This window comes from Chenopodium quinoa, unplaced genomic scaffold, assembly GCF_001683475.1.
Source record: "Chenopodium quinoa cultivar QQ74 unplaced genomic scaffold, ASM168347v1, whole genome shotgun sequence".
NCBI classification, from domain to species: domain Eukaryota; kingdom Viridiplantae; phylum Streptophyta; class Magnoliopsida; order Caryophyllales; family Amaranthaceae; genus Chenopodium; species Chenopodium quinoa.
In genome coordinates this window covers 1,961,842-1,976,958 of record NW_018743697.1, presented here as the reverse complement: position 1 = coordinate 1,976,958, position 15,117 = coordinate 1,961,842, and the positions used below count along the sequence as shown (strand labels likewise).

Here is a 15,117-nt window from a genome sequence, read left to right as displayed (position 1 = left end):
TGTGACAACAAATCTGCTGAATATATTGCGCATAATTCAGCCTTTCATGAGCGTACAAAACATCTTAATCTCGATGCTTATTATGTTAGAGAAAAGATTCAAGAAGGATTGATTGTCACTCAGCATGTCAGATCATCTTTACAGGTTGCTGACATTATGACGAAGTCTCTGCCAGCACAACAACATTGGTTCTTAGCCTCCAAGTTGGGTCTTGGTCATTTATCCCAAGCTCAACTTGCGGGGGGAGTGTAGAGAAATGATTTTTTTATCCTTGTTGTGCTGGCACTATGTGTGTGTTGGCATTATGTAATTTATTCTTGTTGGTATGATGTAATTGGTGTATGGACACTATATAAGTAAAAGGAAAATCCCATCTAGGGTGAGGACCCCAGGTGATTATTGTGGCTGCGCCGTCAAACAAATCCCAAATTCTCTGTTTTTACAGGAAAAATGAAATAAAGCTTCAAACTTTTCACAATATTGCGCAATATCATCCACTACATCCTTGAACAAATTAGTAAAGGAGCCTTGTTCACTTGTAATCCAATATGAGTATGCCTTCTGAGGCCTCTTTCTAATCTTAACATCCTGCATTCATTTCAGAAACACCGTAATCACTCAATGACTCGAAAAAGATCCTAGGTGGTCTCAGAATGATGCTCATCAGTACCTGTGTGCTGCTTTCCTGTAAGTCATTTAAGAGATCCTTGAGGATACTATTGAAAAAAGTTGCTCCACCGTCGATTCCAATTAGTAAGAGAGTGTCATACTTTTTGTAACGCTTCTCTGGAGCGCCCCATAGGCCTTTGATGCTTGGATTGAGATAACTGTAAAAAAAAATTAAAAAAAAATAAAAACAGGATTATAAAGATTGGGTTCATCTTGCAGTGGAATGTAAAATGCAGAAATCATATTTCGGGTTTTAGCATCCTCTGACATTGTTGGACATCTTGGTGGAGGAAGCCTTTCGCTCCATTCGTGATGCTCAAGGATTCCGTGACCAGGTGAAGTCCACATTTTCACTAAAAATGCTTCAAGTTGCCACAACTGATATAAACAACAGTACCCAGTGGCGGAGCCAGGATTTTCAACTTGGGGGGACAAAATCGTACACCGAATCTTCCTCTAAGTATTGGACTCATTTTCGTTGGACCCATTTTTATTGAGTTTCGTTCTTTTAAACAAGAATTGTCGAAGATCGGGTTGTTTAGTTGCCTTGGATTTGTTTGAATTTGGTGAATCTTTTGACATTTCCTAATTAAATTGAAAATTATATATCAATTTCCACAATCCACATCATTACATAATAACAAAACCTAAGATTCTAATTTCTAAATTTCTAATTCAACTATACATTTCAATAATTTAAATTCTCAAAAACAGGGGAAAAAAATTAAATACCAATAATTCAGAGATTAAACAATTCAATTTTCAATAAGTTCAATACTTCAAAGTTCAAAACTTCAATACCCACAAATCAACAAATGACAAATCCACAATCATTCTCAATCGAAATTAAACAAGCTGATATATACAACAATTTCATCAATTAAACAAGTAACAAGTTGAAATTCGTCTTCAATACCCACAAATGACAAAATCGTCAAATCCACAATAATTCTCAATCGAAATTAAAAAAGACTAACAAGTAATAAGTTGATATATACAACAATTTCATCAATTAAACAAGTAATAAGTTGAAATTCAGATTTACATACCTCCATTGATTTGGGTGAATTGGGTCTAGCGAAGACCGGAAGACCGAAGACAGCAAGACACCCGCCACCAACACCGACACCGCACACCGGCGACACGAACTGTCGTCTGTCGAACTCCAAGTCGCGAACTGGTGATTTGGGTGAACAGAACCGGCGACGGGAGCAGGGGTGGAGCCAATAAAGGGCGGAAGACCGAAGACAGCAAGACACCCGACACCGCCACTGGACGGGAGAAGACGCGAACGAACCAACGAAGTGCCGCCGACGAGCCTGACTGCCTGAGAACTCTAAGTCTCCAACTTTCGAACTTCGAAGAGAGAGAAATTGAGAATTGTGAAAGTTAGGGTTTAGTTTTGCAATTTCTTTTCTTCTTCTTTTTGTCTCACTTCAGTTTTTTTTTTAATTTTTTTTCTTTAATTTTTTTTTTTTTTAAATTTTTTTTTTTTGAAAATGGGGGGACAAGTGTCCCCACATGTCCCCTTCTAGCTCCGCCCATGACAGTACCTCAGTATCAGAATTCAGAAACTAAATTAACAAAAGGGTGAAAAAAGCTACTTGTACAAAAGACTTAAAGACCTCTATATATCCTCGGTGATCAAAGTCCAGCTCTTCCATGATCAAAGCAGCATAGCTTTCTGCTTGTGACTTAACTTTATCGAATTGATTAGTCGAGGCACTTAACACTATTGCCTAATAATCAAATAAAGAGAAAGTCAGCTGTGAGCACGAAAGTTCATTGAAGATTCATTCGAGTTCATTACTTCATTACCTGACAAAACTCATCTTTTGATAACTTCCCATCTCCGTTCTTGTCACACCTACAAAGAACAAAATTCATCAAGCATTATCCAATTCTAGTGAGCAAATCAGAGAAGAAAACAGTTGAATAATACACAGATATGGACGTCAAATGATCAGCTTACATGTCAGAAAAAATCTGCAAGCGGGTATTAAGATTTTTAGTAGATAAATTTTTCCAAAACATTCTCATTTCATCAAGTGTTATCCCTTTTGAAGTATCTACATTCATTCTTCTTGCCATCGTATCATACAATTCTCCAGCAAATTCTTCTGAATCACTCATTTCTAAAACAAAAAAAATAGTTGTGGTAAGAAATATCACCAGCAAATTCTTCTAAATAACTCATATCTCAAACAGCAGGTTGATGAAAAAATTATTTATATGTACTCAGTCCAAAAATAGTTGTAGTGAGAAAATATGTTCACCCGAACTCTCTTGTTCTTTAGGGGGTAGTCTTTAATATCTAAGAAAAAAAAAAGTTTGGAGATGATATATATTGTGCATTTATACGAACTTTAGGTTGCTAATTTGCTTGCCAAATACTGTGTTATTGAAGGTCACTTTATAAAAATACTCTGTTAGTTATGAGTATGCAGATGCCATATTCTTTATTATGATTAAACTTTGTATAAAAAAATGAAAGATCCATTTTTTTCGAAGCTGTGTAAAATTTATAAGCAGAAATCTGAAAGTCAAATGAAAAAAAAAATATTCATACCTATGATAAGACAAAATTTATCTTTGAAGAGCTTGCCATCCACAGCATACTCATTGAACCTCTTCTCGGTGTCTGCCCAGGAACTGCCTTCGATAAATTTTGGAGCTGGGTCATAAATGATTGCCCGAAATCCTAAGTGGCCACATACATCTCTATGGTTTGATGAATCTCCTTTGCTCTTTTCGTTGGTCATTCTAGCTATCCCGACAATTAGATCACCTAGGAATGACAGGCTCTTAGGTTTGTACGGTTTGCGAAGCAGGTGGGTTGATACTTCAGAGAAAGACTCAAACAACACATCTAAAATAGAAGTATTGACATTGATATGCTAGCATGAATCCTTCTGCAGAAAAATGAGAGCCTGGTCAAAGAGTTAGTTCTTAGTCGGAGGCAACTGATGTCATGTAATAGACTGTTAATATTCACGCTAATAATAAAGGAGAAGGTTCAGAAATTTGATTAAAGATTAAGGGTTTCTTACAAATGGTAGTAGTAGGTTTAGCCTACAAAGCTCCTATTAGTGACTTGAGGTCACAACTCTCCTAATAGTGACTTAAGGTCACAACTCTCCTAAGGAATTAGTCCAAATTCTGCCTACCTATTTCCTTCCCTTCCCTCTCTATTTATACCAAGGACAATTAACCTAGTGAGCTAATATTAGTAGAATACCTATACTACCCCTCCTTAGGTTGATCTATTACATAACTTTTTTTCTTTTTTTTTTTTCTTTTTTTTTTTGACAGGAACTGATGTCAACTTAAAGTATAGTTATTGATTAGCAACGAAAAAAATAAGTATTAGTAACAAGTCAATGGTGAGCTGTAGTCTGTAGGAGTGTAGACCCGTTCAGGGTATTAGGAGTATGTAGCAAATTCACATATTCAAGATAGTGAAGTCATTGCAGAAAATTAATCATTCAAGGGGGCTCGGCCGTGCAGCAACCACAGCTGAAGACACTCTTGTCAGTTTCCTGTGATATCAACCAGATAGCAATTCCATCACAGACGGAAAACAGATAAGAGCATTTGTAAGGGATGAGCCCCACATCTGATCTGAGTTCCATCTCATGCCCACTTATGCTAACTAGCTAAGTAATGTTCTTGATAAGAGTACTCTTTGATGGAAGAGGAGGTAGGTAAAGATGAATCTCAGAAATGAAGCTGCTGGTTCATCCCCAACTCATCATGATCCTAGCATTCCATGTCAGCTAGCATATGTTTGCAAGAATATGTTCTGTTCGTTCAGACTGACTTGTTACAAGTACAAAGGATAATTTTACTGTCTGTATAGCACAACATCAAGAAAGCATGGCAATTTGAAACACTTGACATATGCAGAAGCAAGCATTAGAAAAGGAATATATGCTAAAATCAGACTACATTACTGGAAACAATAAAAGAATCTGTGATATAGAGACACACTTTGATGAAGATCCGTGTTTTATTTGTATACAAATGAAGGTTACATAGCATTAAACCAGAATTTTAACCATGGTAGTTGTTTCTGAAAAGAAATGCAAGAAGGTTCACTTTTCACACAAATCATCAGTAAATAACAGATGATTCCCCCCATAAAAATAAAAAAAAAATAAAAAAAATATTATGAAAACATTCATAAAATTAGTCTAACAGAAATTAGTTATTTGTTTTAGTTAACAAACCGAGCAAATTGGTACAGGGCCTTGAACATCATGAGAAGCTTGAAAGGGATGAATCTTGAATAATCAATTGGACAGGTTTGCATTCATTTGTAATTTCCCCTGCAGGATTTTCTGCTGTATCCGAACCCTAAAGGTTCTCCTTGTGGAAGTGGAAGGTAATGTTAAGGCCAACATATTTGCAAAACCTCCTCAGTAATTTTATCTCACTTTGATTTCCACAACAAAATACACCTACAATATAATGAAGATACAGATTTAAACATTCATCAGTCAAGGCGCTATGTCAAGTACAACAAAATCAAACATAACTAAATTACTGCCCCTTTCAGAATTCAGATACTTTGAAAAAAAAAAAAAATTACCTATTTTTTGTGATTTGTGTGTGGCAGCTAGTTTCTCACCTACCTTGTACCATTCAGGTTTTGCAAAATATGTTTTTATCTGTTCAAATTCTATGTTAGACTTGCCAAAGTGACAGCTGATAAAAGAGACCATGTAATATGGTAATCTATCTAACCGATTGGAGGAAAGTTTATTTTACCTGGCTTTCAGAAATCACGTCAACTCTGTTCCTAGCATACTGCAATGATTGTACCATTTGTATAAGTACAGATCGAGCATCACCTTCTTCATACACACTAGTCAAGTAGTAACAGATTTCTATCACATTCTGTTAATTGAAGTTCCGAAGTAAATAAAGGGACATTGGTTAATTGATCAATACTAAAACAAACAATAGACCAAGTACTGAAGTACATGACAAGTTAATTGCTAAAAATGAAATGAATTACTTGGTCTAGCAATACCCACATCTGAATCATATTGTGCAATATCATCCACGACATCCTTAAACAAATCAAAGGAGCCTTGTTCACTTGTAACCCAATAAAAGTACGCCTTCTCAGGCCTCTTTCTGCTCTCAATATCCTGCATTCATTTCAGAAAGTCCGTACTCACTCAATGACTCAAACAAGATCCTAGAAGATCTCAGAATGATCTTTAGAATTCACACTGAGAAGCATTCAGGTGCTAAGTTAGGTACCTGTGTGCTGATTTCCCTCGAGTTGTTTAAAAGATCCTTGAGGATGCTGGTGAAAAAAGTTGCTCCAGCACCGATTCCAATGAGTAAGAGAATTTCATACTCTTTGTAACTCTTCTCTGAAGTTCCACAGGCCTTTGATGTTTATATTTTGAAAACTGTAAAACAGCAGATTTATGAAAGTTAGGCTCATTTTTTGTCTTAGATTGATTTCTTGCAATGGAGAGTAAAATGCTGAAACCATATTACTCCTTATAATATGGTTTTGTTGTCTTCTCACATTGTTGGACATGCTGGTTGACGATCCAAGTCAATCCCATGGATTCGGTGATTGGTCGAAGTCCACATTTCCTCTAAAAATGCTTCAAGTTGCCACAACTGTATATTATCATTGGAACTTCAGACCTTCAGTATCAAAAGTTAAAAAAGGAAAGACGAATAAAGCTACAAGAGACCTCTATATATCCTTGGTAATCTAAATCCAGCTTTTCCATGATCAAAGATGCATAATTTTCTGCTTGTGACTTGACTTTCTCAAGTTGGTTAGCCGAGGCACTTAAAACTATTGCCTAATGTTCAAATAAAAGGGAGCTTCATGTTAGTTGTGAGTTTCACTGTAATCGAAAAGACGTACCATTGAAGAATCATTCGAATTCATTACCTTGCAAACCTCATCTTTCAATAACACCCCATCTCCATCTTTGTCACACCTACAAAGAACAAAATCCATCAAGACTTGACCATTTCTTGGGAGCAAATCAAGGGAAGAAAATAGTGGGAGATACACAAAAGTGGCCATCAAATAATCAGCTTACATGTCAAAGAAGATCTGCAAACGGATATCAAAATCTTGACTAGTCATATCTTCCCAAAACATTCTCATCTCATCAATTGTTATCCCTTTTGAAGTATCCAACTTCATTCGCCTTGCCAACATATCATACAATTCACCCGCAAATTCTTCTGAATCACTCATTTCTAAGAAAAGATTTTGAAGAAGGCTTTTGATAAGTGTTGGTGAAAAAATTCTATACACACTCTGTCCAAAAATAGTTGTCAGACTACACCAACTTCTCATAAACAAGAATCATATCGTCCTAATCAATGATATCATATCACTTAATTAATGTGTATTCATATCATATTCTTAACTAAAAAAGATATCAAACACTCGTAATTGGGAGATTCTATAAATGCTTAACGGCATGGGCTACAGAAAATTTGGATCTGCCCGTAGCTTAGTTGCAGTGGTAACGCGAGTATTGTGGTCATGGTCATGGTGGTGGAGGTTTAAGTGAGCGTGAAGATTAGGATGTGGTGGTGGGTGAGAAAGAAATTGATATTGCAGGCCTTGCAACTTGCACAAATACTCATTTGGTAAGTAATAATAAATCGTGTGATAAAATAAAATCAACATTCCCCAACACACTACTAATTTTCCCAAAGTATCTCTTTTTCTTCGCCTGGGAATGGCATTAAAAAAATGGAGATGATCTTGCATTGCTTTAAAACAGACTTTGATTACTCTGTTAAAGATGATAACTTCATAAAACATACAGTACTCTGTTATTTATTGAACAGTATACAGAAACCGATTCCTTTATTATGTTTAGTAGATAACATCGATTAAACTAGTAATTAGAAGATGAAAAAATTCCATTTTTTCCAAGTTGTATAGAACTAAAACCAGAAAACCCGAAGTCAAAAGAAAAGGTAAACAATTTTACCAATCACTAGACGAAATTTATCTTTGAAGAGGTTGCCACCCACAGCATTCGCTTTGAACCTCTTCTTGGTGTCTTCCCAGGAACTACCTTTGATAAATGTTAGTGTCGGGAATAATAGAGACCTTGCCAGAGCCCTGATTTGATCCAATACATCTCTATTGTTAAGCAGCATCTGGTTTGATGAATCTCCTCTGCTCTTCTTGTTGGTCATCTGAACTAACCCAACTATCAATCACGAAAATAACGGGTTCTTAGGTTTTCAAGGTCTGCGATGCGGGTGGGTTGATGCTTGAGAGAGAGACTCAAAACGACACAACCAAAATTAAAATATTAAGTTTAAATATATACTAGCATGAATGTTTCTGGAGAAAAGTGAGAGCCTGGTCAAGCAGGCAGTACTTAGTAGGGGGCAACTGATGTCAAACAAAGTACAGCAAGAAAATAAAGTATTTCAAGTAAGTCAAAGGTGAGCTGTAGCCTGTAGGAGTGTAGACCCGTTCTCTATTCCTGAGCTAAATACATTGCTAATTAAAAGGGTTTTTCCTTTTGAACAACATAAAATTGTAAAAAATCAATTTTTATGTATAAAATAAATAGGTACCAAATTCTACAAGTGTACCAAACTACCAATGGAAATTCCTCAATCATGCAAAATCTCATACCAATAATCCAGTAAAACATCAGAAATTGAAATACAAACATAAACTTGTAATTAGTTAATTCAACTAAATACTGATTTAAAAACCACAAGTAACTAATTTTAATAAAACTAAGCCTATAAAATATAGAAATTAAAAAGATATAATCTTATATCAATGTCACCACTCCAGTACCTGTGATAAATAGCATGGAGCCATCAGCCGTGGCGACAGGCAAAGAAAACATCAATACAAACACCAGCTGCCTTGCACTAATACATCAGCGAATTTGGCTCAATTCAATAGAACTAGAACTCTGATGCAAGGAGAAACAGGATCCCTGTGCATAGCGTATTCACATATTCAAGCTTTTAACTTGAACCATTAATGAAATTTCAACATTCAAGGGGTCACAGCCGTGCAGCAACCACAACTAAAGACACTCGTCAGTTTTCTGTAATATTAACCAGAAAGCACACACGGAAAACAGACAACAACATCTGTAAGAAACGAGCCCACATCTGAGTTCCCACTTAAGTTCTTGATGATTGTGCTCATCAATGGAAGAGGTAGATTTAAGTGGTCAAAGATGAATCTCAGAAATGAAGCCGCTGGTTCATCCCCAACTCATGGTCCTGTCCTGGCATTCCATGCCAGCTTTTGCAAGAATTTGTCTGTTCAGACTGATGTCACACAAGTATTATGGATAGTTTTATTGTCTGTATAGCACAACATCAAGAAGACATGGCAACATAAAGGTGAAATTTTTGGATCATCGTTCTTGATCTAGTAATTACTTGACATATGCAGAAGCAAGCATTAGATAAAGGATATATGCCAAACCAGACTAAATTAACAGAAACAATAAAAGAATCTGATATGGAGAGACTTTGATTTCGAAGTTATGATACTATTCAATTCAAATACATTATTTACCAAGCTGTAGACGTTGAAAAAAGCCTAACTATACTAGCTGTATTCACAAGACAACCAATTTTTGACCATTTTCTCCTCTACCTTTTGGATTAGCTTTAATATCAGTAATACACAAAAAAGAAATGTAGCACCTCGTAATATATATCATACATCGTCAAGACTTTGACAGGAAGGCCAACATACAAGAGCTTAATCCTGCAAAAAAAACAAAAAAAAAAAATTCACATGAGTTGTCCAGGAATTTTCAATTACAATGGTACTGAAAATGAGACCATGTATAACATAAATAACAACCAGGCCATATAAAGGGGTGCTCCAATTCAGTCCAAAGAGTACTCAACATTACTAAAATTACAACATATATTCATATTTTTATCCAACACACATACAAGAGAGAGAGTGAGAAAGAGAGAGTATACATATTTAATACCTGAGAAAACACCGCTTAGGAGAATGCTCCAACAAGTCCGACCCATCTCTATTTTCTTCTATGTTTCGTCAATAGATTCTTCTTTCGCTGAGACATCTTGGCACTGCAATCTACTTTCCAGCATTTGCTGGGAAGCAGCTTCATCAGGCATGTGAGTAGCTTTTGCATGGTCTTCTGTTCTTTGTCCTGTATCATCATGAATTACATCTGATGTTTTTTCACTATTTAAGCCTGTCGGCACAACATTGAGATCAGAGCTCAAATCAAATCCATTATTTTCTATGTTTCCCTGGCAAGCAACAGTAACTTGGTCATCTTGCTCAGTTACATCTTTCTTCTGCCTCTTCCATTTCTTGGTAGATGAGGTACCATCATCCTCAAAATCCTCTTCTTCCCGTTCTCTATGCAAGTAAACCCACAATTTCCTCTCTCCATCAAACTGTACACATGGATCACGCTCATAATGTAAACGATCCAGGGCCCCACTAACAATCTGATTAACCTGAGAATCAGTGACATCCTCCACAATATACTGAGAGTCTCTTATCAAAGTGCAAACATCAGCTCTGGTACCAATGCTCCCCGGTAATCTAGAAGCTGCATCTCTGACAAGGCAAAGGATGGTAACATGAGGAGGTCTATCACGTTTCAACAGGAAATGATCTCGAGCTTTTGAAGTCGGCTTACCACCACATCTTCTCAATGGAGCAACTATAGATTTCTTACCATCAGCAGCGGTATAAGAGAATGCTCTATCAGGAACTGAATACCTCAGTTGCTCTTCCTTGCGGAAATAATCCCTAACTTCATCAGAGCTTCGGGTAATGGTAGTTAGACTCTTCTGAGCTCTCAAGTCCCTAAACCTTTCTTTTTCATCAAAATTTAGCTGCATCAACTCCTGTGGTGGTGGAGGAAGGCTGCCAATTTGCTGCAGAGTCTCTTGACCACTTTTAAGCCAATTGGCATAAGAATCAACCAACTTTACAAGCATTTTACGAGAAATGTTCCAAGCCTCTGGGGAAGTCAACTCCTCAGAGGTTTCATGGTCTGTTGAACTCTGTGAAACTGGTCCAGTCCAAGACCAGCATTTGGCGGACTTCTCATAACATATCAGAGGCTTCCAACCCTTGGCTCCTAGGGGTGCTGTTTTGGATGAGAAAATCTTCAAAACTCCTCTAACTAGATCTTGAAGTGGCTCCTGAGTCTCAAGAATACAAGGATCCCCAGGACTAGATCTTACACGATTCACAATTTCCTGAACTGTTACAGATGGAACATTTGAGTTTTCAGGACATTGAATGTTCATATCTAACTGTTCCACAGAACCATTTCCACATTCTTGCTTCACGTTCTTATCTTCAGGTTCTGTTCCAGTGTTCTCATTATGCTTCTGGCCCTCCAAAGCACCATCAGGACTGGGAGTAATCAATGCCATGCGAACAGCTGAAAGAAGGTGAACAATGGAGAAAGAGAAACCAGTATGTACAGTAGGTGTTATTGGAACAAATGGCTTCTTTTGAGGTTTAATCTCTGGCTCTGGATCTGCAATCACTGCCTCTAGAACAGGAACTTCTGATGTACTGGCACCTGGGGAACCACATTCTGTCTCCAATCTTTTTTTGGCCCAATTCTTCAAGGGGATGGAATCAGAAAGCTGCTGATGAGACGTCATGTAATCAGATCCATCTTGCCCATTAATTTCTGCAAAAACTTCCTTTCTCTTCTTCTTCCTAGTGGATGAAGTGCAACCTACTAATGTAGTAGTATCCAAGTCCCTGGAACCTCTGCCCATTGGATTGCCGTCAAATATAACCCCATTCTCTTCGAGATTGTAACCTCTCATGTTCTTGGACTGCAAGGAAAATTCATAGCCAACATTTCCTTTCTGCCTTCTCTCCACAGATGAGGGCATATTCATGGACATAGGAGAGCTTCCAGCAACCTCAGATAGAACTTGGCCATTCCTTCCAAGTCTGTAAGTTGATTTCATATCACTTTCAAAACATGAGTTTCCAAAACCACCACCATAATAATAATCCTCTGCCACTCTTGTGGCAAAGTTTTGCCTTATTTTTGAGGGATAAGATTCTATCTCTGGCCTTGGAAAATGCCTTTCAAAATTAGCCATTGTACTAGAGTCAGGTAGCATCCTTTCACGAGTCAAAACACTTCCTTTAACACCCTTCTTATTCCGTTTCACCTTCTTCTCGTCCAAAATTGACCTGGACAAGGAAGACTGAGAAATATCCATACGCCCATGTTTTGCTCGCTTGGACATGATCAGAGAACTGTTATCCTGGTCTGCCTCATGTTGATCAGATGAGTCAGACTCTGTTTCTTCACCTCCATGAAACACTCTATCACCATTTAAGGGAAACATACTAGACCCTCCATTTCGCACTGCAGCCCCTCTAAAATTCTCTGAATAAAGCTTTGCTCGCTTCTCTGGATGAAAGGTTCTATCCTCTATCTGTTGGGAAGCTTGCAGAGATGTAAATCTATGATCAGGAAATTCTCTGCCCGCCTTTAGTTTCCTGGTCTCAACATCAATACCCTCATAATCAAACGAAGGATCAGTTAAGTATGCCTCTCCCTGTTGATTCTTCATCCAATATGGTTCCGAAGCATCTCCATAGCCAGCCAGATTCCTTTTCAAAGCAAGCTGTGAAGAACGGCCTTTAGCAGGTCTCATTTGTAGGTTGTATACAGGATCAATATACTTGGCCCTTCTGGAAGAATCCTGCAAACCTCTCACATTTGACGGCTTGGCAGTTAAGACTTTAATATCAGACAGCTGATTAATGTTCGAGTTCCTACCATGAGCAGCTAAATCAGGCTTTGAAGATTGATGCCGACTTACATAATTGTCACCATCACATTCATCATCTACAAAAGCTTCATGGTTTTTTGTTGACCTGACAGGCCTGCCCCTAACCATCATATTTCCATCCATACCATTCCAACATCTCTGGGTAGCAATGCCATACATCTCTTGCTCGTCATCCCCACTAGTTGTCATAATATCATGCATAGCAGCCTTGCCCATTCTAGAGGCAACCAAGTCTGAGCCATGGGCACCAGTGCTCATGTTCTGGTGGCCATAGACACGAGAATGGACACGTGATGATACTACATTCGGAGAAGGGTTTCTCATTCCAGCCACCTTCAACAATCCTTTTGGATTTTGCTGCCCATATTTGGTAACATCACCAGATCCTCCCCTTCCCCCAGAGAAATCAAAAGCATGACTGGCACCATATAGAGGATCATATCCTGCTTTCTTCCCAGCATTCCGTCTCTTTGACCTCAACAAAGCCTCACCTGACTCCCTTTCTGAAGACTCAGACCCCATGTACTCATTCCTTTCCCCCATCAAACTCTTTTGACTTTTTGCTATATTCCAAACACGCAGTTTCTCCTCAATGCTATAACCCTTGCATTTCTGCCAAGCTTCCTTCATGAGTAAGAAATTACTTACCATTGAATCCTGATACCTCCGCAATAAATGAGTGTGCTGGTGTATCTGAAAGAAATTCAGCCCCTGGCGATACAGAGCAACTCTCGGCTCACACAGCCCTCCCTTCAACATCTGATTTAACTTGGTTATAGGACTGCCAAAATGTAAATTTCCACCTCCAAACAGCTCCTTCAAGGTCATCATGAACATCTCCTGATCCATATCAGGCAGGTACTTTGTGAGGCCAAACCTCTCTTCCTCAGTCAAGCAATCATTCCAAACATCCAACGACAAAATCCCATGTAAATCAGGAAGATTATAAAGCTCAAAAGGGATGCAACAAGTCTGGTCCCCAACTTGGCAAAATTCAGACCCAGTTTCCCCTAAATCCAACAAATCAAAATCATCCGATCCTGCCCCAGAATCAGCATCATCAAATTCATCATCATCCTCAGAATCCCCGGAATTCCTCCTACGAAACTCATCATCATCACTTGACATACTCTCCCTACTCCTACTCCCCACAGAAAACTCGGAATCCAACCGCGACACCGCCTTAACGTTGTTCTTTTCAATAGCCATCAAACATAACCATTAAGCACACACTAACCTCCTCCCCAACTCAGCTCAACACTCTCGAATTCTTATCCCCTGGCTCGCAACTCAACCCCAAAACCAGACGACCTCAATTGATCAAATCGAAATTCCAATCAAAACCCTAGAAACAACCAATTCCAACAACAAAATTTTCAAAACTTAAAACCAAAACAACAAACTAGCGGGAAAAAACAACAAAAACAAAAAACAATCACACACCCCAAACAAAGAATAATCAATCAACAATGCCTCAAAAACAAATACAACCAACAAGAAACACAATTCAAAAATCAATTAGATCAAAAAAAATACCTAATTTGACGATTCGCAGAAACAGCAAATTAACGAGGAGTGAGCAGCCATGAAAGTACGAAATCGAAGAATGCCGTGAAAACAGCGAAACCCAGAAAACCCTAGAAAAAGTAGAGTGAAAGAGAAAGAGAAAGAGAGAGAAAAGAGGAGAAGCGGTTATATAAACATCGAAGGGAGGAAGAAGACGAAGCAGACGTGGAGGAATAATGGGCGTGTGATTAGTAGAAAATGACGAAAAAGGGCATGGAATGAATTGAGAAGAAGAAACGAGGAGAGAAGAAGAGGAGGAGAGAGAAAGTGAAAGAGGAAAGGTTTTTATTTTCAGAAGAGAGAGAAAACCAAGAAACAAAGAGAAAGGAAGACGAGAGAAAAGAGTTTTTTTGTTGTTGTTGTTAAGAGAGAGAGACGGAGACTCATACCAAGCCCAGACCGTTGCAGAGCCAGAGCCTATTCTTTTCTTAATGCAACGCTGCGTTTTACCCCTTTTTTTGGATAATTATTAATTTAGTAATATTATCATTTTTTTTTTTTTTTGACACAAATCATTTTATATTTTTGTAACCTTCTAATAGGAATTTTTAAACGTGATGAAGATTGTATTGTAATCATTGTAACAATGCATTTATTGAGTGCTATTAATATAATATGGCATGTGGATAAAATGTAGAATGATGTGTACATCACACGCGTTTTACGTACATTTATACATGTATTTTTGTTCGTTGGACACGTAGTTATCTTGCTATAGAGTGTATTTTTGTCTTGACATAAAAGCCACTAAAGCCAATTAGTTAGATAGCCTAGACTCAGAGGTCATGTTCTTTATTGTAGTTGTAGTCCCGTTGGTTGCAAGTTTCGTAAGTTCAACCAATGAGTGATCAATTAGGAAAATAAACAATTATTGGACATTCCGATCAAATGGTTATTAATGTGAAAGTCTTCTCTCTCAATGAATCCATATCCCGGGCATGATTGGTACTGAACTAAACATAATTACATAAGTACTCACCTTGTCGCTGGAATTAATACCAATGTTAATTTGAATTACATACTCCTTTTTTTTACGAAATTTGAACTACATAA

The 15,117-nt window shown here is 37.7% G+C and overlaps 3 protein-coding genes across 4 annotated transcripts; all 3 read right to left on the bottom strand.

Moving 5' to 3' along the window:
* Nucleotides 1-378: 378 nt before the first annotated feature.
* On the bottom strand, nt 379-4,411 carry LOC110684148 (putative respiratory burst oxidase homolog protein H). The gene is made up of 7 exons (XM_021860559.1): nt 3,239-4,411; nt 2,642-2,804; nt 2,488-2,536; nt 2,295-2,408; nt 938-1,047; nt 671-827; nt 379-588 (listed from the first exon to the last, which is right to left on the bottom strand). Exons 1-7 carry the CDS (start codon nt 3,429-3,431, stop codon nt 397-399), a joined length of 978 nt encoding a protein of 325 aa, XP_021716251.1. The 5' UTR covers nt 3,432-4,411; the 3' UTR covers nt 379-396.
* A 106-nt stretch (nt 4,412-4,517) lies between these two features.
* LOC110684149 (putative respiratory burst oxidase homolog protein H) lies at nt 4,518-5,814 on the bottom strand. 2 transcript variants are annotated; one of them, XM_021860560.1, is made up of 4 exons: nt 5,709-5,814; nt 5,440-5,536; nt 5,261-5,339; nt 4,518-5,129 (listed from the first exon to the last, which is right to left on the bottom strand). In XM_021860560.1, exons 1-4 carry the CDS (start codon nt 5,741-5,743, stop codon nt 5,026-5,028), a joined length of 315 nt encoding a protein of 104 aa, XP_021716252.1. In that variant the 5' UTR covers nt 5,744-5,814; the 3' UTR covers nt 4,518-5,025. The 2 variants fall into 2 exon arrangements, 1 of the variants encoding a protein (XP_021716252.1); XR_002503740.1 differs by having other exon boundaries at nt 4,518-5,339; nt 5,440-5,568.
* Nucleotides 5,815-9,121: 3,307 nt separating this feature from the next.
* Nucleotides 9,122-14,699, bottom strand: LOC110684147. The gene is made up of 3 exons (XM_021860558.1): nt 14,035-14,699; nt 9,669-13,843; nt 9,122-9,433 (listed from the first exon to the last, which is right to left on the bottom strand). The coding sequence occupies exon 2, from the start codon at nt 13,705-13,707 to the stop codon at nt 9,727-9,729; it is 3,981 nt and encodes a 1,326-aa protein (XP_021716250.1). The 5' UTR covers nt 13,708-13,843; nt 14,035-14,699; the 3' UTR covers nt 9,122-9,433; nt 9,669-9,726.
* Between the last annotated feature and the right edge of the window lie 418 nt (nt 14,700-15,117).